The following is a 27,687-nucleotide window of genomic DNA, read 5'->3' on the forward strand; positions in this document are numbered from 1 at the left end:
ACTTGTGTCCCCTCGTTGCTCCCAGGGGTTTGGGAGAGCAGAAATTCAACATCTGTGTGGTCATCATAGGGACCAACACATGACAAGTGTCTATAAAAATATCTTGGATAAAAAAACAGGAATGAATGAATTGAATGAGTTCCAGAACCCCGATTTTTCTGAGTACCTACCGCGTTCCAGAGCACATGCGTGGAGGCACACCCAAGTCCCCAGGCCACTCACGGAGGGAGCATCTGCGAGAGCAGCCTTTCCGTCTTCCACCTCTCCAGCTCCAGCTCCTCGGTCCGCTCCTGGACCAGGTCCTCCAGGTTCTGGGAATACTTCTCCAGCATCCACAGCATGGGGTCAGCCGCGCTGGTCTTCTTGCCCTGATTGATGCTTTTGAACTGAAGATGGAACAAAAGACTTTATTTCTCCATGAAGGTCAGGGCACCTGACCCTCAGCGTGGGAGCCTAGGGCGACCAGAAGGGACTCGATGTAGTCCCTGCCTAGAAGAGTTGGATAGTTGCGGGAGGCAGATGTGTCAGTAAGCAGGGGGACAGTGGTTCTGACACGGCAAGGCACAGATGGCTGTGTGGGGTGGGCGGGCAGGAGGAGGTCTCTGCCGAGGAACCTGGGCAGAGCACAGCACTGCCATCAATGAGCACGGAACCCTACTGACCTCCTTACAACAGCACTGGAACACTGTGGGTTCTCTTTGCTCCTCTCAAAGATGGAGAGACAGATGGGGAAGATGGGTAGATGGGTGGATGGATGGATAGAATACATTGTAGACTTTAGGTGTATATATAATATATATTTATACATACATATATAAAATATACATGTATTTTATATATAGATATGAAATATATAGGACTATTTCTGCCTCTCTATTCCTCTTCATATTGCAAAAATTAATAAATAAACAAATACTAAACCAAGAAAACATAAAGGCAGTACCACAGAATAAAATACTAAGTATATAAGGACATTAGGACCAAAAGAGAGACTAAAGGTTTTTTAAAAAGGTTAAATCCAGAAGTGAGGTCTATATGCCAAATGCATACTAAAATTTGGTCACCAAATTTTTGGCACAAGCTTCTTAGTAACAGAGCAAAGAGGGAGACAATCCAGGGAGTCCTCAAGACAATGGGGCATGAAACTAGTTGCTCGAAAGAAACGTAACTACTGCTACTATCAAGCAAACGGAAGTACCTCTTAGGTCCTTGTATGAGGACACTATGTGTGATCATAAACTGAACCTTCAAGGACAAATTTATAGGATGTGCGGAAGCAGGTTTCCCAGGGAGACTTACTAGAACCTTGATGTGGTTTGCTCCTTCCCAAAGTGTAGTCAGAAGAGGCAGAGCAACAATGGTCAAAGTGAAGCCACACATTCTTGTCTAAATCTAGCTGCTTGAACACACGAGTGTGAGTGTGAAAGTGTGTGTAGGTGTGCACACACAACCTCCATTAATGCCACTTCTCTCAGCCAAATGTTTGCAAAGTGGGCAGCAGCAGCAACCCTGAAGTACCCCTATTTTGTACTTCCTCTTAAGAGCAGAAGCACAAGCTTTAGCCATCCATCTGGGTGGGTGGGACTGCTACTGACCTTGAAATACCAGCAAGGTGGTGAAGTTGACTACAAGATCACCTATGCATGGAGGGCCACCATTTTATAAATGAAAGACAAAAGATCTGAGAGGTGAACTAACTTGTCAAAAGGCATGCAAGTGGTGGAACTGAGTTTCAAACTGGTCTTTTTTTTAATCACCAAATTATTTTATTATTTGGAATGTATTTTCCATTGTTCCCCTTGGATTGCCCAGGTATATAGTCAGAGGCTCTGCAAATAACCATCGTTTGTTTTTTCTTCCTTTTCAATATCCGCTTTCTTGTCAAATTGCATTGGCTAGTCCTTCCAGAACAATGTGAAACAGACATAAACCCAGGTCTTTGAATTCAAGGTTAATGTTTTCTCTCCTGCATCTCACTCACTCTCTCCTTTTCAGTGAACAACTTTATTTTTTTTTAATTAGTTCTCACTTGCTGGTCACACCTAGCTGGAGAGGTAGGCCAGGGTTAATTACCTTTCCAGGCAATATATAAGGAAACTGAGGTTCGAAAAGCAAGTAACTTCCCCAAGGTGAAATCCTAGGCAAGTGCTGGCCCAGGGGGGAATGCAGGCATTCCGACCCTCGGCCCCCACCTCCAGTGTGAGGGGATTCCACCTTCTTCATGCTGAATACAGAGTGTGCCCACCTTAGCCATCTCAGCCAGCTTTACCACAAGTCTTTCCTCTAGTCGCCCACTCGGGGCCAGCACCTCCTGCCCTGCCTCCTGACCCTGGCAATCCCCAATCCCCTGGGGAAATTCCAGGCTAGTGTTTTGCGAACTACTTGCTGGTTCGGGCTGGGCTGCCCACCCTAAGGTCTGCCCACCTGGGAGCTCATTTACTCTGAGGTCCAGATACCCCATCTGTGACAAGGGGCAGCACCCCTGCAGCCAGAGCTCAGTGGGGAGGCCTGTGGGAGGAGGGGGCTGTGGGAAGCTTGCCAAAGGACCCCAAGTGCTGCTGCTCTGCCTGCCCAGCGGTCGCCTCTCCCTCCTCACCTGTCTGGACGCTCCTCTCACTCAGTGAACCTCACTCTGGCAACTTGCCACTGTGGCTGGGGCTGGAGGGGGAAAGGGCGGTATAGATGCTGCCCCAGCTTGTGGGCTGGCCCTGGGGAGCCACGGCCTGTCAGGCTCAGTCACACCCACACACTCCGTGTGCCCAGAGGACGCGTTTGGACTTGCCTCACCCTCCCGCTGCAGTCTCAAGGCAGGCTGGGGGCCCCTGGGACCCCTCTCATCTTCCCCTCCCTGACTCCAGAAGCAGCACTATCATGCAGTCACGAATGGCCTGTCCACTTGGTACTAGGTGGCACTGTCCAGGGAGAGCTCCACAGGCAGCTCTGCAGACAGACAGACCTGGTCTGGCCTCCAGATCCTCCTTTGGTTCCCTTGGATACCTTGGGCAAGGCCTGTCACCTTTCTGTGCCTCATTCCTCTCCTGCAACGCTAAGACACTGCCATGCTTCCTAAGGAACTGCCAGGGGGTGAAGTGGCCTTTTGTGGGGGCTGGGCAGCAAGAAGGCACTGATGGATGTCCCCTCTGAGAAAGCTCTCTTCAGAGAGTGGATCTCTGTGCCCTCTGACTGCATGGCACTTCCAGGCCCCAGGCATGGAGCGCGGCTCACACCAGGCCAGCATGGTGACCCATGGATAGACCACAGCCCATGGGTGCCCTCCTCTTCTGGGGAGCACTGACCTGGCTATAAATCTGGTCCAAGCTTGGCCTGTCATCAGGAGCCTCCTCCCAGCACTGCTTCATAAGCTGGATACACTCAGGTGGCCCGTGGTCAGCGGACACCAGCGGCCGGCACAGCGGCGGGGGAGACACCACCTTCCTGATGATTTCTGCAAACACACCACGCGGTCGGTCGTGGGCCTGAGGTGCCCTGGGGGCTCAGAGCAGGGAGGGCAGGGTAGATGGAGTCAGGTGTAGGGGTGTCCTCACATCCTCCTTCTGTGCCCCAGGGCATGGCTGGCCACAGCTTTGCTTTCCCTGAGTCTGTCCCCAGGGAGTGGTCGGGGAATAGGTCTCAGGGGCTGGGAGAGCCAGGTTTGAATTCCAGATCTGCCACCACCACTCTGAGATGGTGGTGAAGACAGGGACCTCTCTCAGCTTCAGTTTCTCCATCTGTGAAATGAGCTTAGCAAACCTGGCCCAGTGGCGCACACCTGTAATCCTGGCAGCTTGGGAGACTGAGGCAGGAGGCTCACAAGTTAGAGACCAGCCAGAACTCATCAAGACTTGGTTACCTCTCAGTTACGCACCTCTCAGAGCCTCAGATTCTTCACCTATAAAATGGGCACACAATACTTCATATCCTATGGAACTATTATGGGATAAGCAGGTTACCCTTCTCTGAGGAGGCCTGGCAGTCTCTTCTAATGGAGGTGGGAGGTCCTGGAGTCAGTGAGGACAAGTCTCCTTCTGGATTTTAGTCTCCTTCTAATCCCTCTGTTGCCCCACTGCTGGGGATAGTGCAGTCATTGTCCCATTTTACAGACAGGGAAACCAAGGCTCCTCAGAGTGAAGTACAGCACCCATCTGGGGTCAGTAAAAAGCAAGCACTTTGAACTGGGCCTGACTTCCACCCAGCCTGCCCAGAGGTCCCCAACCTGCAGGCATGAAACCCCAAATCTGGGGAGCTGTCTGTGCTTGCGGAGGAGTGTGTGTAGATAGAATCAGTTAATCACACGCGCGCGCGCACACACACACACACACACACACACACACACACCTGTTTTCAGAAGAATGTAAATGGTGAATAAGATAAAAATCCATTTCAAAGAGTCGCAGACTTCAGAGCAGATTTTTGTCCTTGGACATTTTCATAGTCCCCAGATATTAAAAAGAGTCAAGTTGAGTTTCATGCAGGGCGAGAGACAGGGGTTTGATTTCATTTTGCTGCATATGGATTTCCAGTTTTGCCAGCATCATTTGTTGAATAGGCTATCTTTTCTCCAGTGAATGTTTTTGGCTCCTTTGTCTAGCATGAGATAACTGTATTTTTGTGGGTTTGTTTCTGTGTCTTCTATTCTGCACCATTGGTCTACCTGTCTATTTTGGTGCCAGTACTAGGTCGTTTTTTTGTCACTAGAGCTCTGGTATTGTGATGCCTCCCGCTTCACTCTTCTTGCTAAGGATTGCCTTGACTATTCTGGGTCTCTTATTCTTCCAAATGAATTTCATGATTGCTTTTTCTATTTCTATGAGGAATGTCATTGGGATTTTAACTGGAATTGCATTGAATCTGTATAGTGCTTTTGGTAGTATGATCATTTTGACAATACTAATTCTGCCTACATGGGAGATCTTTCCTCCTGCTAAGGTTTTCTTTAATTCTGTAGTTTCTTTAGTGTTCTGTAGTTTTCTTTGTAGCAGTCTTTCACCTCTTTCGTTAGATTGATTCCCAAGAATTTTTTTTTTTTGAGGCTATTATGAATGGGGTAGTTTTCCTAATTTCTCTTTCAGAGGATTCATCACTTATGAATAGAAATGCATTAGATTTATGGGTATTGATTTTATATCCTGCTACTTTGATGAATTCATTTATTAGTTCTAGAAGTTTTCTGGTGGAATTTTTTTGATTATCTAAATATAGCATTATGTTGCCGGCAAATAGTGATAGCTGGAGTTCTTCTTTTTCTACTTGTATGCCTTTAATTTCTTTCTCCTGTATAATTGCTCTGGCTAGAGTTTCCAGAACTGTGTTGGATAGAAGTGGTAAAAGAGGGAATTCCTGTCTTGTTCCTACTTTTAGGGGGAATTCTTCCAATTTTTCTCCATTTAGAATGATGTTAGCCTTGGACTTAGCACAGATATCTTTTACAATGTTGGGGTATCTTCCTACTAATCCTAGTTTTTCTAGTGTTTTGAACATGAAGCAGCCCAGCACAAAACTCAACTCAAAGTGGATCAAGGACCTACATATTAGACCAGAGACCCTGTGCCTAATAGAAGAAAAAAATAGATCCAAATCTTCACTTGTTAAGGACCTGACTTCCTTAACAAGATTCCTAAAGCACAAGAGATAACATCAAAAATCAATAAATGGGATGGATTCAAACTAAAAAACTTCTTCTCAGCAAAGGTAACAATCAATAACATGAAGACAGAGTCTACAAAATGGGAGAAAATCTTTACCACATGCACCTCAGATAGAGCATTAATCTCCAGGATAAAAAAAGAACTCAAAAACTTGACACCAAAAAACCCCAAATAACCCAATTAATAAATGGGCTAAGGAACTGAACAAACACTTCATAGAAGAAGAAATACAGTAGATCAACAAACATATGAAAAAATGTTCAACACCTCTAGCAATTAGAGAAATGCAAATTGAAACTACTTTAAGATTTCATCTCGCTCCAATCAGAATGGCAATTATCAAGAATACAAGCAACAATAAATGTTGATGAGGATGTGGGGAAAAAGGTACACTCATACATTGCTGGTGGGGTTGCAAATTGGTGCAGCCACTCTGGAAAGCAGTATGGAGATTCCTTAGAAAACTTGAAATGGACCCCCCATTTGACCCAGTTATCCCACTCCTCAGTTTATACCCAAAGGACTTAAAATCAGCATACTATAGTAACACAGCCACATCAATGTTTATAGCAGCTCAATTCACAATAGCTAAGCTATGAAACCAACCTCCATGCCCTTCAACAGACAAATGGATAAAGAAAATGTTGTACACAACATTTAATACACAATGGAGTATTACTCAGACTTAAAGAAGAATGAAATTATGGCATTTGCTGGTAAACGGATAGAGCTGAAGAATATCATGCTAAGGGAATAAGCCAATCCCAAAAAACCAAAGGCTAAATGTTTTCTCTGATATGCAGATGCTGATCCATAATGTGTGGAGAGCAGTTAGGGAAGAATGGAGGAACTTTGGATTGGGCAGAGGGGATTGAGGGGATGGGAGGGATATGGGGGTAGGAAGGATGATGGAATGAGATGGACATTATCACCCTATGTGCATGTATGATCGCTTGAATGGTATGACTCTGCACCACGTGTACAAGTTGGCTCCATTTGTATACACTGAGTTGAAAGGCATTCTGCTGTCATGTATAACTAATTACAACAATTTTTTTTAAAGCATTAAACAGAACAAACAAAAAAGTAGTATGCAAGGCCCCAAACTTTTTGATGTCAAATGTTGTTCTCACATGCGAACAGGCTAGAAACGACTGCCCCGGGCCAGGCCACCTCAGGCTAGTCTTGTGTTGCCCTCGTTGGGCAGGCAACTTGCACACCCAGTGCGCCTCTGGGATCCATCAGCTGTGCGGAGGAGCCTGCTCACCCAGCTCTGTGGGGCCTGGTGGGATGACTCCAGGGGACTTTAGGTTAAGAACACCAAACTTAGATCAAGGGACTTCCCAAATCCCAGTTCCACGCCGTGCTGAGAAGCCCCTCCCCTCTCGGTCTCACCTACTCTTCTTTGAAACCCCATCTCTGGGTTTGGTCAGTGTAAACTGCAGGTACCAAGTGCCTTAGAAACTGCAAAGGGCCATACACATATGGGGCCTTAAAATAATGTTAGAGACAGGTGAGAGTGTGGGACTCCCATTTCCACATCCCTAAAACCACTCAGGCAGCATTTCCTGAGCTGCTCCTGTGTGCCAGGCCCTTTTTCTAAAACAAGCACTTCACTGAATCTCGCAGCTATGCTGCAAGTCAGGCATCATGGGTCCCATTTTACAGGTGAGGAAACTGAGGCTTAGTGCTGAAAGGGATTTACTCAAAGTTGTAAAGCAGATGACTGTACAACTGGCCTAAGGTCGGTGTCCCCCAAAGCCCAAGCTCTGAACCCTGTACTCCCTGAGGTTGGGAAGCAACACACTTTGGACTAACAGCCCCATTCCAGGGTGGCCAGAGGGTTCTAGGTTTGGGTCCCTGCATCCAAGGTCTGGTGGAGCCTGGCCTATAGGACCTTGAACTGGAGACGTGTCTTGCAGACCACATCTGGCTGGTCCTTTCCTCTCTCAGCAGGTAGATGCAGGGGCAGGGGCAGCTGAAGAGTGTCAAACAAATAACCCGATAAAGCCCCCTCTCCTGTCCCCTCCACCACCTCAGAAATTTGGGGCCTATGATGCTCATTATTGATCTGCCAGTGTCTTGGTAGAGAAAGGAGAAGGGACTAGGTCCCCTGTGAGTTCAAAGATCTGTGGGGATCTGCCCGGCACTGCAGGTCGAGGTAGGCCTAGGTCCCGGGGACTGGACAGAGACAGCAGGGGGACAACTTCAAGATCATCCTGGGGTCCAGACAGGCCCAGCAGAGAACACAGAAGAGAGGCCACATGTCTGAAGTTGGTCTCTCCCACCAGGGCCAGGAGAGAGAAAACATCTACACCCAAAAGTAGGCACAGAGAAATTCTTGAAGGAGCCCCATCTGGGTGGTAAACTGAGCCCCCAAACACTGAGCAGCCTGGCCACATCAGCTGTGGGGCCTGGTGTCTGGCACATTTTTAATTTTCTCTCCATTTTTAAAGATGAGAAAACTGAGACTCAGAAAGGTGAAGTGATTTGTGCAAGGACAGTGTAGGGTCACATGGTAAAACTGAAGTCTGTATGGACATAGGTCTGTGCTGGGCTTGGAGGGGAGCCTTGGTAAGGGAATGAGTGTCCCCGATGCGGCAGTGACAGTGGGAAAGGAAGGGGTGGGAGTTCACCCTGAAACCAGCATCTTCGGCTTTAGAGCTGGTCAGCTGCCGATTTGGCAGAGTTGCCGAGGGCTGCCTCGCCTAAGTCAAGGGAAATCCCAGTTGCCACAGGCAGACTTTGTGAATGTGTGCCTGTGACGTTGTTCTCAGGCCCGGGTGTCCTGAAGGTCGCAGAGCTCCCCAGCTGCCTGCAGACTCCAGCCAGGAGTGGCAGCCGTAGGAGTGGCAGGGGTGCTTACCTTCCGCTGGGAGCCCCAAGCAGCCGTAGGGTGGGTCCCGCGTCAGCACCTCCTGCAGGATGATGCCCATGCTGAAGACGTCCCCCTTGAGGGTGCCCCGCCAGGGCCCCCCAGGTGCCCGCAGCAACTCAGGAGCCGTCCACAGCAGCTCTACAATCAGAGGGCAGGGCCGCACCATCACCCACTGCGCCCAGACTGGGCCGAGCAGAGCCGGGGCTTCACGCCTGTGTCTCCACTGTCCCCCACCATGCCCTGGGGGTAAAGGCCTTCGACTCTGCAGAGTTCACAGGTGAAAGGGGGAGCCGTCCACTCACGGTGCTGGAGGACTAGAGATCTCCCCCAACCCCTGCTTCATAAGCAGCTGGTTTAAACAGAGGTTTCAGAACCTGCCAGCCCGCTGCCCACCGGGAGCTCACCTTCCGGGGCTGGCTGGGGTCGGGCAGACCGCTGAGCATCCAGGAGCTCCGCATAACCGTGGTCAGTGACCTTGAGCACAAAGCGACCATCCAGCACACAGTTCCGGGATTTGAGGCGCCCATGAGGGAAATGTCGATGATGCAGATACTGCATGCCCTGGGGAGGACCGAATGGGATCCGTCAGGTCACTGTGATGAATGAGAGGGACCAAGGAATTCCCGTGGGTTCCGGAAAGCCCACAGGCCCAGAAAGCTTTCCCACAGGCCTCTCCTTTTGCCACGCTGCTCAAATTTCTCGAAGTGGAAAGAGCCCAAGCATGGGAAACTTGAGCCTCTCGTGCCTCCCTGACTTCCTCCTTGCCCCATGGCTCCAGGGGAGGCTTCTTACTTGGATCAGATCCAGCAGCAGGGAGGCCTTGAAGGTCCAGTCTAGTCGCAGGGCCTCGTTCCGCAGCAGGTCCTCCAGGCTGCCCCGGGTGCAGTACTCCAGCACCAGAGCACTGACCCCAGGGCCCACGAAAAGGCCCAGGCAGGAGGCCACATTCTCATGCCGAATCTCACGCATCTGTGGGGACAATGGAGACCTTCGCAGCCTCCAGGGACGCTTTGAAGGATGGACCAGGTCCAATCTACATTTAGGCCCCCAGGACTTAATAGCTGCAGGGATAAGCACAGAAAAGCATAAGCCATGCTGACGGGGAGGATGGATAGATGGGTAGAAGAATGAGTGAGCCATACCAACGCCACAGCACAGGAATCCAGGCCTGTTTCTCAACCTAAGTAACACCATGCCCCTGGAAACCGCATCAATTATCTCCCGGGAGACTAAGGGATGGTGGAGGGAGGAAGAGGAGCAGGAGGGATCAACATTAACAGAAAACAGCCTCCCTGACATTTCGAACCCAACCAGGGACATTAGCATTTGCCAAAGCAGATCAGGTGGACCCTTGTCTGTCATGACCCTCCTCACAAAAATAGTTTAGAGCCACCATCTTACTCTTCCCCTTAGGACTCACAAGCACATTGACATATGTGGAGAGTCAGGAGTGGCCTCAAATCCTTTGACATTCCTGTCTTCCAGAGGTGAACTCAGTCCCCTCTCCTGTGACTACTGTGAACAACTGAATATGGTGGAAATGGCTGTCTGCATGTCTGTGTGCAGGACTCAGGAGTCTGGCTGTTTCCATTTCCTGTCTTTTAGAACATTCCATGTTGGAGTCCTTCTACCTGAGTCCTCCTGCTGGAGAGATCATGTGGAGAAGCCCTGAGACTATCAAAAGAGGGAAGATGTGTCCAGCTGAGCCCAGTCAGAGAGCATCAAGTGAAGCCATTTTAGACCCTCCAGGCCAAGACTCAGCAATGTTTTGTGTAAAGGTCAAGAGAGTAAATATTTTAGGTGTTGTGGGTCTGTCACATCTATTCACCTCTGCACAAAAGTAGTCATAAACAATAGCTAAAGAAAAGAACATGGCTGTGTTCCAATAAAACTTTATTTATAAAGCAGGTTGTGGGTCTGGTTCGGTCTCTGGGTCATAGTTTGCTAATCTCTGACAGCCTGTTTTCCAGGTAAACACCATTGAGTGATCCCCAACCAGTGCAAAGCAGAATAGAATTGCCCACAGAATTGTAAGCTATAAAATGGTCATTGTTTCAAGCCACTATATTTTGGGGTACTTTGTTACACAGTAGTAGATAACCAGAACAGCACAGCGAAGGTTCTGAGAAGTGCTATGGACAAAGCAAGCAGTTTCCAAACTTGCCTGGCCACATACAGGACTTTTTTTTGAAGAAAGAGCTACTCACATTGGTTGGCAGATGCCCACTAGGAAATGCCTAACTTTACCTCCAGTCACTTAATCTCTCCAAATTTTATTTCAAATAGTGGTAATGTTTGAGATAATAATAAAAATAACAACATAACTAAACTAATAAAATTCACGACGCATCAAAGGCATTCCCCTTACCAGGGACAGTTCTAGGCATTCTGGATATTCTTGCTCTCTGTACAACTTCCCTGGGACTGGACAGTGGCTCCATCTTACAGGGAAGCTAGGCATTACATGAAGGCAGAATTCTAACCCAGGATCCTTCTGTGCTCCATCTGCCCTCCCACAGTGCCATCAGGATGGTGCCAGTCTCAGGTGAAGGTGCTCATGTGGTTGGTGGGGACAAATGCAGGAAAGAACCTCTCTTCTCCAAAGTCCAGTACACTGTCTGGCTCATAAATGATGCTCAATAAATAGTGGATAAGCGTGTGGATGGGTGGGTGGAGGGGGTGCAGGATGAGGACCCTTGGTGGTGTTGAGATGCTATGTGATAACACTGCTGGGGGACTGTGCCCCGGGGTTATAACGAGGGTCCTACTGGGGTGGCGATGAGGTGTAGGGATGCTGGTGTGCAGTGGTAGCAGTGTGGGGTAAGCTGTCTCGAGGTCCTGGCCATGGGCAGCTATCATGAGGACACCCCCACCATGCCCTCTGCAACCCTACCTTTCTCAGGAAGCTGAGGCAGCTTGGGCGCAAGTCAGGGGCTGTGCCCACTTCAAACTTCTTCAACCAAACCCAGTCTCCCTGGAGAAGGAAGAGCAAGAGTTTGCCTGTGTAAACTTGGGGAAACCCGCCTCTCTCCGCCCTGGCCTCTTTCCCATCAGTGTGCTGCTTCTGCATGTTCCAAGCCAGGCAGAGCTTGGTCAGTGTGAACAGTGTTAGGCTTACTCGGACCCAGGTAGAGCCAGGGCACAGGCTTTGGCTGATGGACACGAGTTCCAGTCCTAACTCCACCACGTTGTAGCTCTGGCCAGTGAGGACCATAATGGCCACCCAGTGCCAATGAGGTGGGGATATGAAGCAAGTTAATTCTCACCTCTGGGTTGGCTTCACCCTGCAGACATCGGGCACCCTTGTCACCCAACCCTGTGAGCCAGAGGTGGGGCTCTGCGAACCAGGGACGTAGGGGAGGAGCAAAGGGAGGAGGAGGACTCAGGCTGGGCTCTGTCCTTGCCCAGGCTCTGCCCAGCTCCTCTTTGGCCTCGCCCACATCCAGCCAGCGGCTCTCTTAGAGAAACAGACAAAACATGCTGGGCATATCCTTGAAAGCTCCTCTCAGCAGAAATGAAGATGTGGAATCCCCCAGGAGACCAGGTGGAAAAGAAACAGCAAGAGTCTCGTGTTGCTTCCCACATAAACACTTAGTCTGGTTCCTCAACCATGAGAGAGGAAAGAGTTTGAGGACCATAGATAGCTTCAGTGAATCGTTGAACTTGAGAATGACCGCCACTGAGAGACTGAGGTGATCTTAGAGTCTCACCAGTCTAACCTCTAACCTCCAGCCTCCCTATCAGCTGTGGCCTCTGCCTGGAGGTTGTTCTTTATCTTAGGGATTGGGGACCAGGAACCTCACTTTGCTTGGGCAGACAGGAGAATGAACTAGGTGGTATCCAGGGCCACATGGCCAGGAACTAGTTGTTTCCAGAGGCCAGATCCTGAACCAGGCTGAGCTGGGAGCTGGGAGTCCTGCTTCCTAGTTCTAGCTCTGCTTGCCAGGGAGAGCCTGGAGAGCCACTTAGGAGCTCCTACTTAGGTCAGTTTCCAGTTCCGTAACAGTAGTGGGAACTACAGAGGCACAAGCTTTGGCCTCCTTAGCTTTTCCCAAACTGATTATAGTGGGTATAGGTGTAGCAGAGGCCCTCACCTGATACAGGGCTACATTCGTGGCTTCCTGGAGGGCATGCAGACTTCTTGCTGAACCCTGGGCCGTTGACCTCAGACTCCCACCATCCGTCACACTCCTCAATTCACTTGCACTGTCCACTTGCAGCCTCTAGAAGGGGGCAGGCATGGTTAAGATCTTGCCTGTCCTCAGTCCACTGCCTGTCCCCACCCCCAGCCCAGTACCTGCCCCACACACCTGTCTGCTCGGAGGCGGATGGAGGAAGGTGAGCTCCTCAGCTGTCAGCAGGATCCGGTGGGGACCCCGCACCAACCGCAGTTGCTGGATGCCCAATCTGGAAGGGAGAGAACGTGGGAGAACTGCAAGGGTCACCCCCACCTCTATTTGCCCAGTGGAACTGCCCCTGAGTCAAAGCCCTCCCTGTGTCTCTCCGTTTCCATTCCATTTCCCAACAGTCCCAGCGGACTGGGAGGTCACTGACTCCATACCACCCTTAGCCTCGGGTTCAGGCCCAGAATCTTCCAGGGAAAATTGTTCCCAAAGCTTCAGGGCCCACAGGGATGGTCCTGGCCAGCCCCCACATCCTTCAGATGGGGAGCGTCAGGGGGCAAAGTCCTAACTGTGGATGGAAAGGAGTGCTGGGGACCCTGAGGCCCAGGGAGATGAGGCTGGGAAAGTCCTCTCCCTCAGGTTGCTAGAGACAGGCCCTGTGGGCCAGAGCCAGGCTCAGGCAGAGACAGTCTCTTACCTGAAGAGGTAAGTGAGGGCCCCACCAGCCAGCGCCAGGACACAGGCCAGCGCCAGAGTGAGGAGGCTGCCCGGAGGCTGCACACCTGCGGGGGAAGCAGGGATGGACAGGAGTCACAGCATGGTGACAGCTCCCTTTGCTGCACCCTGCACTCTTTCTTGGTTTCTCCCCTGGGAAGTGGGACAGGAATGCCTTCCCAGCCTTCCCCTCGGGGGTGAGCAAGGCTCAGAATGGCCCTAACTGGGAAAGCCCTGCTTGCTGGCAGAAGAAGCTCCACAGGCAGATGGTGAATGTCAATTCCCAGCACTGCTGACTGTGTCTTTGCCTTGGGCTCCCTGCCTCGGGACCCCATTAGACTCTTGGTCACATTCAGAGAAAAGCGGTCTTTTCTCTGCCCATGTGTCAGGCCCCCTCCCACTAGACGGAGCCGCTGGACAGCTGGGCCTGTGTCTTCCTCCTTTCAGTGTTCCCGGCACTTAACAGGCCCGGACAAGGCAGCTGCTGGACAAAATGGTGAAATTCATCTCACCGATTGTGATGCTGCCACTTCTTTCTGATCCGTACCACCTGCCTTGGCAGCTAACTTCATTGAGGGAAAACACTGGCCACTGAAAGAGCCTCACTCTGAACCCAGATCTCTAGGCCTGTGCTATTTGCCAGATGGAGGAAGCTAGACCCACCAGGAGTGGGTGGGCGCCTTGGCATGGACTTCTAAGGGGTAAAATTCCCAGCCCCATTCTGGAAAGAGGACATAGCCCTGCTGCCACAGCAGAGGGGACCATTCTTTTCTTCCTTTCTCCTCAGGTCACACAGTTGGTCAGCAGACTGTCAAGCTTCACCCCTAAGTATGTGTCTTGAAGCCCCTGCTCCCTGGTCCTGCAGTCCACGATACCTGATCAGTATCCTCATGATAACCATGGCCATCCTGAGTTAGAATTGGAGTGGCCATTTTTGGATCCCTGAGAGAATTCAAATTCCGAGCTGGTGCTCCTGCTTAGGATCCTTCTACCTGGATGCCTCCCTTAGATCCGGCCCACCTGCCTTTTCCCCCTCTGTCCTCCATCATCCTGTAAGCTCTGCCAGTGTCTCCTTGATTCCCAGCACTGAGCTGAGCACAGAGCAGATGTCCATGCTGATTGGCTTATTGAATGAATGAATGAAGTCCCTTTGAGGGTACCCCTCTATGAGCCAGACGGGTGGAAGAGGTGTTGGCAAGGATCTCCTCCAGGGTCCATCAGCCCCTTGCTGCCCTGTCATGGCTCTGACCACATTATGTGGTGTGGTTTCTGGCTGTCCCTGTCTGCCACCAGACTGAACACCCTGGAAAGAAGGGCCTAGGTCTGGTCTTCAAGAGCATCAGTCCATGAGGGCAGGAGTGGTGTTTGATTCTCTCCTAGGTCCCCGGGGCTGAGCACAATGGCTGGGGCAGGAGGGCCTCAATCAAATTTGTGGAAGAAAAGAGGGGTCAATAAACAATGGGGTAAAGACTTCCCTCGCTCCTCCCTCACCCAAGGAAACGCCTTGGGGCTCACATCTAGCTGGGGCACAGATGGCTCTGGCCGTCCCCAGCACTGCACACACACCCTATAAACACACCACAATGCCATGTGCTCAGGGGCCGTGGGAGCACAGAGGAGAGACCTCAATTTGACTGCAGAGCTGGTCTTGAAAGACAAAGAAGATGGAGCCAGGCAAGGCTGGGGTGGGGTGGAGTGAGGAGCTCTCCAGGGAGAGAAAGGTGCACAGGCAGGGGTGGCCTCAGAGGGAAGTGTCCGTGGACTAAGGTTGGGAGGGCAGGGAGAGCCCAGGTCAGCAGAAGTGTGGGGCCACTGCAGGTTTGGGGCAGGGTTGGGGTGCACACAGGCTTAGCTGAACCAGTGGTGGTGACCGCTGGTAACCAGGTGTGCATTAGGGAACCCAGGTGCACCTATTCATACCATGTGTGCACATCTCTATATACCTAGGCACATGGGCCAGTGCAATCTCTTCAGTATGATACTCAGAATGGATGAGTGACAGGAATCAGAACAATGTGAAGAAAAGGAATCCTGCACGTGGAGTCAGAAGACTTGTGCTCAGCAGGAGCCCAGTCACTATCTCCATGTGGTCACTGCAAGTGACCACATTTTTCTGAGTTTCAGCTCTCTGGTGATGCCCATGGAGGAAAACAGCCTAGTCCCAAGGCTATAGTACCTTTTGGGAGATCTAGGAGACGGGAACATCTCTGTAAATGCTTTGGCCCTTCTCAGCTGAGGGAGGCCTCACCCAGTCTCCCTGTGCTTCCCAGCAGAGTGTCCTCCATGACGTTTCATATCCTTTCTTTGCACCTGCACCTGCTACTCACATAAGATTGTCCATGTGGAGAACTTTAATGAAGGATGGATGGTGGTGGATGGATGGTTAATGGATGAATGGTTAATGGATGGATGCATGCATGGATGGTGGATGGAGGGATGGGTGGGTGGTGGATGGAGGGATGGGTGGGTGGTGAATAGATGGATGGATAGATGGATGAATAGATGGATGGATGGGTGAATGGGTGGGTGGATGATTAGTTACCTCTCATACACAGCGTATTGGGGTCAAACCAGCAGCTGGAGTCATGGACTGGAGGGGTCCCTCCTGGAAAGTGTATGGCTTTGCCCAGGGGCTGAACTTGCCATGTTCCTGTGTCCAGAATATGGGTGGGGACCAGCTGGCTTCCTTGACCATCTGTGTCCAGGATGACATACTGGGCTAGCCTTCTGCCCCTCTTGTCCGTTCGTATCCTCTGGCTAAAGCCCGCCACATCGAGAGCCCCTGTGTGGTTCCCCAGGTGAGCTCCTGAGAGCCCTGCCCCATGGCTCCCAGAGTGGTTCAGGGCGTGGGCCAACAGGACAATAGCATCATAGATGGTTCCAAAAAGAGGGAGCACCTGTGGAAGAGAAGCCCCCCAGCTGCAAAACCTCACGGCACAGGCTCCCAGACATCTCTGGGCCCTGGTCTTCCTGCTAGTAGCACTTGTTTAGGCCACTGCTCTCTCCTTCCCTCACACTGTCCTCTCTGCAGCCACCAGTTCCCACTCAGCAGCATCCCAGTCTCCATTGCTACCCCCTTTGTCACCGACTCTGATGTCTCCCAGGTACCTCAAACCTTCCCAAAGCAATGAGCAATGAGCTGGCTCTAGCTCATTGTCCCTCATCCATCCTCCTCTGGCTGCTTCCTGAGCACTCAGAGCTCGACTCCAATGCCCCTCCTGAGGGGCTGCCCCGTCCACTCTGGCTACATACCATTCCACCCCAGCCTCCCCCGTCACTGGATCCTCTTCCATTTTTTGGTGGCATTATCGCACTTGAATTTGGTTATCTTGTCCCTTGGTTTTTTCCTGTCTCCCCCTGACAGAAGGAAGCCCCTCGAAGGCAGGTCTGTCTCCTTCATCATCAGGATCCTAGTATGGTGGCACATGTTAGGAACTAAATCCACATTCTTCAGATGGATAACTGATGGAATGACCCTCCATCAGCATCTGCATCCCATCACGAGCTCCAGACACTACTCTCTTCTTATCACCAAGAAACAGAGATCCCAAGGGACACTTGAATCCAGCCAAGTCCTAGAAGCCAAAACCAAGGCAGCAGCACATTCCCGCCACTGACTCCTAGGAGGTGCCAGGACGTCACCCAATCTCACCCCGTTCCCGCCTGGCACTCCCAGCACTCTCCCCATCCTCACAGCTTTCTAGAGAGATCGAGTCCAGCAGAGAGAAGAAGAATGTCTGCCACAGGAAGTGCAGCAGGGCCCAAAAGGAGAGGGACAGCAACTGGGAATGCTGCAGCGGGACCGACGGAAGCAAAAGAGGCACAAGAGAACCGACCAACAGGCCAAAAGGCGAGTGATATGAGAGACCCACCAGCAGAGGGAGACAGACAGACACACAGACAGACAGACTATACCCAGGGTCTGGGCCAAGAGACACTTTGTCAAAAGGAGCCAGTCATGTGCCCAGAGCGTGTGGGGCTGGCCAGCCAGGTGGGAGGCAGCTGAGGCCAGGAAGGCCTTTGGCAGGTGGGGAGCCCCAGCCTCCAGGGCGCCTGAGACTCTAACACACCTACCTGCTCTGGCTGCAGGTGGGCAGCCACCTCTGCATCCATGCTGGTGGCAGCGAAGTCCTTGTCTTTGGGGCCAGACTCCAGGGTGACAGTGAGCACCGCATCGTAGACCTCCTGCAGGGGCCCAGTGTCACTCAGGGCCTGGTAGGAGCGGTTGCGGTAGGGCAGGGCGAAGAGCAGTGTGTCGTAGGGCAGGAAGACCAGCCTCCTGGCCGCCAGGCCCTCGGCCCAAGCGCGACTCAGCAGGGTGGTCTGCTCTGAGCCCCCCAGCAGCGCCGAGTGCATGCACAGCACCACAACTGGAGGGGGACAGCAGGGTCACTTTTGCAGTCTGGTCCAACTGTGGCCTTCCCCGAAGCCCAGAATTCTGTGGCTCTGGAGAGCTGCTCTGAACTCGGCTCCACTACCTGCCCACTATCAGGCTGCAAAGGCGGAATTCCCCTGAATTCCAAGGCCAAGGCCACCAAATCTGGGTTTGACCTAGTTTTTAAAAATTCCCTCAATCAAGGCTAGATATATATGAAAACGCCCTCCTGGCCTTCTCTCCCAGCATGCCCATCTGATAACTTTGACCAACTTCCCACTCTCCCCCATTCACTGGCCTTGATAATTACTAATATTTATTGACAGCTTTCAATGTATGTGTTGTCCTAAAGTACACTTGCATTTAGTCATTCAATGGTACAATAGCACTGGCTGGATACAGTGGTGCACGCCTGTAATCCCAGGAACTTGGGAGGCTGAGGCAGGAAGATCGCAAGTTGGAAACAGCCTTAGCAACTTAGGGAGGCTATAAGCAACCTATGAGAACCTGTCTCAAAATAAAATAAAAATTAAAAGGGTTGGGGTGTGGCTCAGTAGTTGAGTGCCCTGGGTTTAATCCCTGGTACCAAAAAAAAAAAAATTATAAAACTCTAAGAAGTATGTTTATTAGTATCTCTATTTCTCAGATGAGGAAACCGAGGCACAAGGTGGTTAAGGAGTTGTCCCAAAATACATAACCACCAAGGTGCTAGAGCCAGGAGCTGGACACAGGGCTGACTCCCTGTTTATAACCCTTTAAAATTTTTTTGGGGTGGGGCCTTGGGTTGTGGCTCAGTGGTAGAACACTTGCCTGGCTTGTGAGGCACTGGGTTCAATCCTTAACACCTCATAAAAATAAAAAATAAAGGTCTGTGTCCATCAATAACTAAACATATTTTTAAAAACCACATCATTAAAATTTTTGTTTAAATTAAGATGATTCCCATATCATAAAACTTGCCCTTGTACAAGTGCGCAATTCCGTGGCTTTAGCACATTCAAGAGGGTTGTCTGACCATCACCATTATTTAATCCAAAAGCATGTTGGTCACCTCCATTAGTCATCATTCCCCATTCCTCCCTCCTAATCTTTCTGTCCCTATGGATTTTCCTATTCTGTACATTTAATCTCAATGGACTTGTACAACCTGCGTTCTTTGTGTCTGACGTCTTCAGATAAAGTGTTCTGGGCTCATCTTTGTTGAGACATGTTGGGACTTCATTCCTTTCATGGTTGCATAATATTCCGCTGTGTGGTTAATGGCATTTTGCTGATCCATTCCTTGTCAACTTGCACTTGGACTGGACCCAACTTGCTGGGGATTGGACCCAAAGACACTTAACCACTGAACCACATCCCCAGTCCTTTATATTTTTATTTTAAGACAGGGTCTCACTAAGTTGCATATGGTCCCACTACATTGCTGAGACTGACTTTGCTCCTCCTATCTCAGCCTCCTGAGCTGCTGGGATTACAGGCATGTGCCTAGCCACCTTCTACTCAACTGTGGCCATGGGCTGCATCCTTAAGGTCTAAGCAGATATGGATACATTCATCTTCATCATAGTAAAACAGCCTTGGTAATAAGGGACGCAATTGCCTCTCCAGGCACCAGGACAGAAGGGAGCCCCAGCCCCTGAAAACTGTCCGGGATGCCAGACCTCCTCTGCTGCTTCTCTCTCTTCCCAACTTGGGTCACTGACCCACAACACAAAACAGCCACCATTTGCTTGGATGTGGTCCAGGTTCTTACCGAAATCCTTTTCCCCCCAGAAAACCCAGGAAAATGGAGCCACCAGGAAAGGATAGGGAGTCTCCTTGCTGGGACCTGAGGCCCCTCATTACATGGAGGTCAGAGTTTGGAGACCCTGTCTCAGCTGAACCCTTGAGTGGCCATGCTTTGTGAACCACTGGCCACAGATCACCCCCTCTGGGTACCAGATAATGTGGAAAGTCCTTAGAGAGATCCACCAGGATGGGGTGGAAACAGAACCAGTTTTTGTGTCCTAACTGCTATGCCAGATTTCTGCTCAGTCTTCTCACCCAAACGCTGCTTTCTCAGAGTGGGAGTTGGAGGCGCTGTTCTATGTTTGGCCCCTAGGGGGAGCTGATTCACACAACTGGAGATGAAGCCACTTAACTGGAAGAGCCAGCATCCATTGTAGATGGTGCTCACTGAGCACCCGCACTGTTCTAAACTCTTTATTTGCAGTGGTACATTCATAGCTACAATCCTATGAATTAGGGGCTTTGGTTATCATGGATGAAGGAACCATAGAACAAAGAGGTTTGGTGACTTGCCTGAGGTCATATACCTGGTAGGGCCAGCAGTGGAATTCCCACAAGTACCTCCAGAGAATGTCCTGTGAGAATGTCACCTCCACTCCTTTGCACTAGCTGGTCCCTCACCCAGAATACAGCTTCCCCTCATCTCCATTCTGCAGTCAATTTATTGCCAGCCCTGCCCTAATGTCACCTCCCTATACCCAAGACGGTTAGATTGAGACAGGGGAGAAAGATCAGGCAGTCTGTGTAGGCAAAAATGATGAGTCTCAGCGGCTCAGGAGGCTCAGGCAGAAAGATTCCAAGTTCAAAGCCAGCCTCAGCAACTTAGCAAGACCCTAAGCAACTTAGTGAGACTCTGTCTCTAAATAAAATATAAAAAAAGGTCTGGGGATGTGACTCAGTGGCTAAATGTCCTTGAGTTCAATCCCTGGTACCAAAAAAAATTTTTTTTTAAAAAAAATGAGGATCTGGTAAATGATAAAAGTAGTCAACGACTGGTTTTCAAACCAGGCAGTCAACATGGGTAAAACTAATAAGGGTCGAGAGGGTGACAATTGTTTTTCAAACATAGAACAAAAGGTTGCTGACTGGAATTTTTCAAGAAAAATAAAAGACTTCCGTGTTCGTGATCCTAGGCCCATTTATGTGGAAAAAGGAAAGACAATGATTAATGTCTGAGAGATGTTCTGAGGACAACACAAAAGGTAAGTTACATCCCTTCCGTGGGTTTTTCAGTCCCTCAAGTCCCTCCTCTGTTGAAGGAGTCTGTTCTCAATTTTTTTTTTTTTTTTTTTTTTTTTGCAGTACTGGGGATCGAACTCAGGGCCTTGTGCTTGCAAGGCAAGCACTCTACCGACTGAGCTACTTCCCAGCCCTGGAGTCTGTTCTCTATCACGTTCTTAAATAAATGTTGCTACACTTGCTTACCTTGCCTGTTCACTGTTTCATTCTTTGATTCTATGGAACAGGAACTCAGCCCCAATCACCAAGAAGATGGGTATCAAGAATCCCTGACCTTGGGTTCCTCTGTGCCCCTGTGCACACCTGTCTCCCTGTCCAATGTGGGCTCCTCAAAACTGGGGCCCAGCCAGTTCTTTCCCATGCCCCCAGAGCCAGCCAGGTCTGGACGCATTTTACCTTGATGTTCTCACGAGGCAGCGTACCCAGAAGTTGAGTCTACTGAGAGGAAGTTTCCCCAGGCCCCACCAACCCTTGCTGCCTGAAGTGCACTTAGGCGGGTGCAATCTCATTCTGGTCCATTCTGTTCTGTTTTATTCTGCTCAATTCTACTTTTCCTCTATATTTGTCTGTTCTACCTGTCTTTTTAATAATGCTAGTTGTGATTCACTAAATTGATTTCCTAACCCACATGGTTTGAAAACACCCAGTGCAGATTCATCTGAGATCCCATCTGCTTTCCCCCACCCCCACACCATGTCTGTCCCTGGCTGGTGACCTTGGTAAGGAAGGGCACCTCCTCCAAGGGGCCTCTCAAAGCCTCTGACCCAGCCCCATTCTCCTCTGGCTCTGCAGGCCTCTCAAGATTGTTCTGCCACCTCTGTCAGAACAAGCTACTCACACATCTGTCTCCCCATTGCACAACCATCCCTGGGGATCAGTCGCCATGTCTGTCCTGTTCACTGCTGTGACCCCACACTGCTGGGACTTAGTAATTCTGGAAGTGATCATCAGGCAATAAACCAATGGAGGTTATGAGTCTAACCACCAAAATAAGACTGGTGCTGACTCCCTTCCAGGACTCATGTGCTGCCAGTCCGTCACGTCCTTCATGTCACTGGCCAAGAACCAAGCATGCCTTGAGCTCCCACCCAACGACTGACCCTTGGATCAGACCACAGGATTCAGGTGTGCCGCATGCTAGCCGTGTGATGAGGGCAAGTTCCTTCGCTGAGCTGCCTGAGACTCCAGCAGGACATGTTGTGCCATGAGTTAAATGCAGGGTCACTGTCAAAGGTCAGCCCCTTGTCTGATGAGAAGAAAGCTCCCGCGAGTGGCCATATGGAGTGCAGGTTACCCACAGGAGGAGAACACCATGCATGCTTACCTTTCAGGCCGTCCATACTGCAGAGCTGTTTTAAGACCTCCGTGGCACCCTGTTCCCCAGGTTTCAGAGAGGTCACCAGCCCCACAGGCAGCCCATGTGCCCTGAGACTCATGGCCAGTTGCTGGGCTGTGGCCACCCAGATGTCCTGGTGGGAGGACACAATGGCTGAGCGAGCCCAACCGAAGTGTCTCATGACAGACAGCAGCACATGGGCAGCAGAAGGCAAGGTGGGCACTGATTCACTGCCTCCTTCTGGAGCCCCGCATGACCAGGAAAAAAGGGTCTTGCCCCAGCCTTGTGCCAGCAGGGCTGCTGCTGGGCAGTAGCCAGGATTGACAGGGCCCACAAAAGCAGCCACAGTATCCTTGTGGGTCAGGAATGTGGCCAGGGCATGAGGAGTGTGACAGCCTGTGGGCAGAACCACCGAAGTCAGACGTGAGCCCGGCAATAATGAGGGGTCCCGGTTGACTCTGTCCACAGCCAGCTGGGCAGCCACGTCAGGGAGGGCCTGGGCAAAGAAGGGGTCACAGTCCCAGGGACCCAGCACCCCCACAGTGAAGGTGCCCGACCCCCAGGCCAGATGCACAAGGGAGCCAGCCCACAGGAGGGCACCCCAAAACACCACAGAGAGAGGTGACAAGGGAGAGGCTGTCCCTGGATGACTGAGAGTAGACATCCACGGACCCTGGCAGGGCAGTTCGGTCTTCCTGTGCGGCAGCATCCAGTCCCAACCTTCAGGGTACAAGCTTCCCTGCAGCCCTGGGGAAGGGGGGATATGGACAAGGCTTGTTTTCTAGTATTTTCTACCAGCATTTCCTGACATGATTGAGAGGCAAACACCTCCTCCCAGAACCTCAGTTTCCTCATTGGTAAATCAAGGAACTTAGACTCATGAACTCCAAGGACTCCACACCAGCTTTGGGGGCCTCACATCCTCCCAGGACCAGCTCCCAGTCACATGATGCGCACACGAAGCCTTGAACTGGAGCCCACGTGCTCTGTGTATGGGCCATGGAAACAGCTGGCCAGACCCGACTCCCTGTTTCCTGTGTAGGAAACCTGTGCCGACCTTGAAGCTCTCTGAGCCTTTTTTCCTCCTCTTTGAAATATGGGCAATAAAACCTACCTGATAAAGCATTATTGCAATGATTAATTGACATCCTGTGGCGCAGTTAGCACAGTCTCTGGTACTTAGGTATCCAATAAATCCTACCTCTTTCAACATATAATTATTTCTTCCTTTACTGATTTTTAAAGCAGAACAGGTTCTCCTGGTGCCCCTCAAGCCTCCTTTGCCTCTTTCTCTCCAAGCCCAGCACCATCCACATCCCTTGACCCTACTGGACTCTGCAGGCCCTAGCAGCTATGCACGTTCCAGATGGGGGAGCTCACCCTTCAGTGTGCTCCTCCCATCTCTGATCTCCCCCACAGACCTGGATGCAGAGGCCTTTGCCTCCCCACTGTGCAGAGAAGGAAACTAAGGAAATCTGACATGTTAGTAAAAGACAGGATTTGACCCAAGTCTGTTCAACTCATCACCCATCGCACACATGATGTCCTCAACCAGGACATTGGATGGTGACATTTCTCACTTCATCCTACTGTTTCTGGGTCTTGATATGCAACCCAAGCATTTGCAACCCCTGCTTGGCCTCTGCCTGCTTCCCTGCTATTGCACACTCTCCACCCATGGGATTCTGCCATCTTTCTCCCCACCATGCATGCAGCCAGTGCGTGTGCCCTAGGAAGGATTCAATCTCACCCATAGGGAACTGCCAGGCTAGGAAGCAGGCAAGTCCCAGGCAAGAGAAAAGCTGACCACAAGTTTGGACTATAAGCAGAATAACCAGTGAAGAGACACCATGGGCAAGGAGAGGGGCATGGAGGGCTTCCTTAAGGAGGTTGAACCAACCCAACACTTGGAAGTGTAGATCAGGAGAGTGAGAGGAGCCCTCTGAATGCCAGCAGCAATGGCCTGTGTAGAACAGCTCGTTAGAAATTATGTTCAGTGCAGAGGAACAGATGGACCTTGGAATCACTAAGAAGGATCAACTCTGGTTTTCTTGCTCACTAGCCCTAACCCTGAGGGATCTGAGGTCCTTGAGGCCCAGTTCTCTCACCTTCAAAAAGGAGATGAGAGTAGCTACTTGGTAGAATCAAGGCTTGCATAATGAGACATTTACTAAATGGGAATTGTTACTGTCATCACTGTCACCCCATTGTCACCATCTTTAGGGAGTCGGTGTACTGTGGTGCACAGATTGCTGGACAGGGAGATGGAAGGACTGAATCTCTGTTCCCCGCTAGGCTTCAGCCTCCCCATCTATAAAAGGAGCCAGTTTGCAGAGCTGGTAAACCTTGCACCCTGCTGGCCCATCCTGCTCTGGTTCTCCCAGCTCAAGGTTCTGTGACCTGGGGAGGGCTGCTCTTCCATGAGCCTCTGGGCCTCTGGGCCTTCCTGACTTTTCTACCATGATGCTCAAAGTAGGCTCCTAGCAACAGGGACAAGGTCCATCCACCCTTGAGATGAATCCCTCAGAACTGTTGGATGAGCTCTGGACTCACAGAGAGCTAATCATTTCCAGATGGGAATATGAGCATATGCTGCCGCTAATAATGACAGTCACCTCTCCTTTCATTCTGTACTTTGCCAAGGACCTGTGCTCCACTATTTTCCTTGGCCCTGAGAAGACACTTTTTAACCCTCCTTTTTAGAGGTGGAAACTGCAACCCTGGGTGGGATCACAACTTGTCCAAGGTCTCACCAAAGTTAGGACTGAATCAGGACCAGACTTTGGCTCCCAAAGACAAATGTCCCTCCTTTCATTGTTTCATCTAGAACACAGAGCTGAAGAGTCCTCAGAGATTTAAAGATCCAAACCAATTTCTATGTGTCTGGATGGGGAAACGGAGGCACAGAAATGAGGGTGGGCTTCTATTGGTCCCACAAAAGAGTTTCCCTGACCCAAGTTCCACCTGGTCACACTTATGGTCCAAGAATTCTGCAGCTGATGACCTACAAGGGCTCACAGAGGGCTCAAGTCCTTACAAGGCCAGCTCTTACCCCAGCTTTGTCCCTGATTTGTGACACAGACTCCACACTCTTTCCTATGTCCTAGTTTCCCCAAGTGTTTGGGGATAACTTGGTTTAGGTGTTTAAGTCTCCAAAGATCCTTCAGCTCTGATGTTCTAAGTGTCAATAAAATCAAGATCTCTGAAGATTAACATGTGGCTTGTTTCCTTTCCCAGTCTTTCCCTGAGTGTGAAAGCATCCAGGGCCTCCCCTGCAGCCACAACAGGATAAAGTGCCACCCTAATAGGGGAGACCATTTGTATTTTTAGAGTCAGGGAGACAGACCTGAGGGTTGGTCACAAGCTGCTTGGCTCACAGGGTCAAGCTCACGGAACTGGTCCCCTCTAGAGCACCATAGCCCAAGGGCAAAGGAGACTTTAGCTGCATTAACAGACACATGGTCAAAATAGGAAGGTGAAGGGAACCTTCAGAAAGAGAATAGGGATTCCTGCACACTCACCTGCCATGATGAGGACTGTCCCAGGTCAAGATTTCCAAGCAGCCTCTGGCCTGGGCTCCTGTTCCCAGCACAGATGATGTTCAACACTCCCACTGCCTGTAAGTTTCAGGAAACTCCTGAGTGGCCTCATAGACAGTATTCCCCCTCAGGAATCTGAGGAAGTCAGTTGGAAAATTAGATCTGTTCAGACCCCAGGGCTCTGGGGAGCCACATACAGAAAGGAAGGAGAGAATGAAGGAGATGCGGGAGGAAGAGAAGATCACCCTTCAGCACTGTGGACAGCTCCAGACCAGGCAGGTGCTCCCAGGAGGCGGGAAAGAAGGACAAGAACTACAGAGACCAGTTGGGCATTCACTAAGTGTCGATCCCTGTGCTGGACACTGTTCATTCAACCACTGAGGCAGTTATTATGAATATTCTCACTACATAGATTTTTTTAAAAAGTATGGCCCAGAGAGGTTAGGTAATCTGACCAGGACACAGAGACATTAAGTGGGGAGGCTGACGATAGGTCATATGGAGTCTTGGAGAACTAGAGAGAAGGCACAAATGCCTATGTGGAGAGAGAAACCTCAGTCCAGAGGACTTACAGACCTCCCTCCTCCACCTGGTCTCTCCTACCCAGGGGAAATTAACTTGTGCCAAGCTCACTGTGGGCTAGCATCATTCACGCCCCATCTCACTTAACCTTCATGGCAACCTTGCCAAATGTTTTGTTTTGTTTTGTTTTTGTACCACTTTATTCATTCACCTAATATGTACTGAGCACCCACTTCATGGTTCTGCCAAGGGAGAGCAGAGTTGCTGCTTTCCTTTCCAGTCCCACACCTAACCCCTGCCATCTGCCTCCCAGGCCCCTCTGTGCTTCAGATACCGGAGCCACCGCCTCAAAGGAAGAGAACAAAGACTGTCTGCTCACAGAGTTGACTATAGTAGGATGGGGAGGACGTGAGGACCAACACACAGTAAGCATGACAAGGCAGTAGATGTGTTCTCTGTGTTAGAAAGTGGGAAGTATTTAAAATGGTAGAGAAGGGTAATGTTCTGGTTTAGATGTGAGGTGTCCCCCAAAAGCTCATGTGTGAGACAATGCAAGAAGGTGCAGAGGAGAAATGATTGGGTTATAGCCTTAACCCAATCAGTGGATGAATCCCCTGACGGGATTAACTGAGTGGTAACTGAAGGTGGGCAGGGTGTGGCTGGAGGAGGTGGGGCATTGGGAGCATGGCTTTGGGGTATATAATTTGTATCTGGTCCCTCTCTCTCTGCTTTCTGATCACCATGTGAGCTGCTTCCTTCTGCTACACTCTTCCACCAAGATGTTCAGTCTCACCTTGAGACCTGAGACTATCTATAGACTAAGACCTCTGAAACCATGAGCCCCCAAATAAATTTTTCCTCCTCTACAATTGTTCTGGTCAGGTCTTTTTAGTCACAGTAGCGAAAATACTGACTAAAACAGGTAATAATGCTATGCTTATTATAATTCAGTGTAAGTGGTTTTCATGTTGCTGTGCGGTCCTTGTTGTTATAATTTCAGCAGTCATGAAACGCAGGCTTGAGGATGTAGCTCAGGGATAGAGCATTTGCCCAGTAGGCCTGAAGCCCTGGGTTCCAGCCCCAGCACTAGACGTGCACACACACACACACACACACACACACACACACACACACACATTGAGTCGACAGGTCATAAGTGAATGCTTTTTGTCTGTATATTTTGATTTAGCCCTAATCTTGCTCTGGAAGGATTCCAGGGCCCCTGCTGGTGTGCCACACAAGTGCCTGTTTGCTCTCAGACCTGTTCCCTGAACTTCCTGCACTGACTGGGCCCCCAAGGGGCAGAAGGGACTCTGCACCACAGGGGAAGACCCTGAAAGCTTCAATTCCCAGCACCCCTTCCCATAGGCCTCTGACTGGATCCAACCAATAGGAAATACTTGTAGGTGACGGGAGAATAGGAGAAAGGAGAAGCCAGGTTGTTCCCCCACCCCTTTCTGCTCTGGACTGTGTCCCAGTCAATGGCTGTGTCTCCTCTTTGGCTCTGGTCCCTTTGACATCTCTCCT

General features: G+C 50.5%; 1 protein-coding gene across 1 annotated transcript in view; it reads right to left on the reverse strand.

Annotated features, from left to right (window-relative positions):
• LOC124959602 (guanylate cyclase D-like) overlaps window positions 1-25,627 on the reverse strand; it is a 39,014-nt gene extending 13,387 nt beyond the window's left edge. The window contains exons 1-13 of the mRNA XM_047517998.1: window positions 25,621-25,627; window positions 22,088-22,846; window positions 17,436-17,731; window positions 15,904-16,258; window positions 13,345-13,429; window positions 12,834-12,930; window positions 12,618-12,746; window positions 11,417-11,497; window positions 9,316-9,492; window positions 8,928-9,084; window positions 8,512-8,661; window positions 3,297-3,445; window positions 223-386 (exon numbers count right to left, since the gene is read on the reverse strand). Of these exons, the coding sequence (XP_047373954.1) occupies window positions 223-386; window positions 3,297-3,445; window positions 8,512-8,661; window positions 8,928-9,084; window positions 9,316-9,492; window positions 11,417-11,497; window positions 12,618-12,746; window positions 12,834-12,930; window positions 13,345-13,429; window positions 15,904-16,258; window positions 17,436-17,731; window positions 22,088-22,846; window positions 25,621-25,627 (2,606 nt within the window). The remainder of the gene's footprint in view (window positions 1-222; window positions 387-3,296; window positions 3,446-8,511; window positions 8,662-8,927; window positions 9,085-9,315; window positions 9,493-11,416; window positions 11,498-12,617; window positions 12,747-12,833; window positions 12,931-13,344; window positions 13,430-15,903; window positions 16,259-17,435; window positions 17,732-22,087; window positions 22,847-25,620) is intronic.
• Between the last annotated feature and the right edge of the window lie 2,060 nt (window positions 25,628-27,687).

This window comes from Sciurus carolinensis, chromosome 11, assembly GCF_902686445.1.
Source record: "Sciurus carolinensis chromosome 11, mSciCar1.2, whole genome shotgun sequence".
NCBI classification, from domain to species: Eukaryota; Metazoa; Chordata; class Mammalia; order Rodentia; family Sciuridae; genus Sciurus; species Sciurus carolinensis.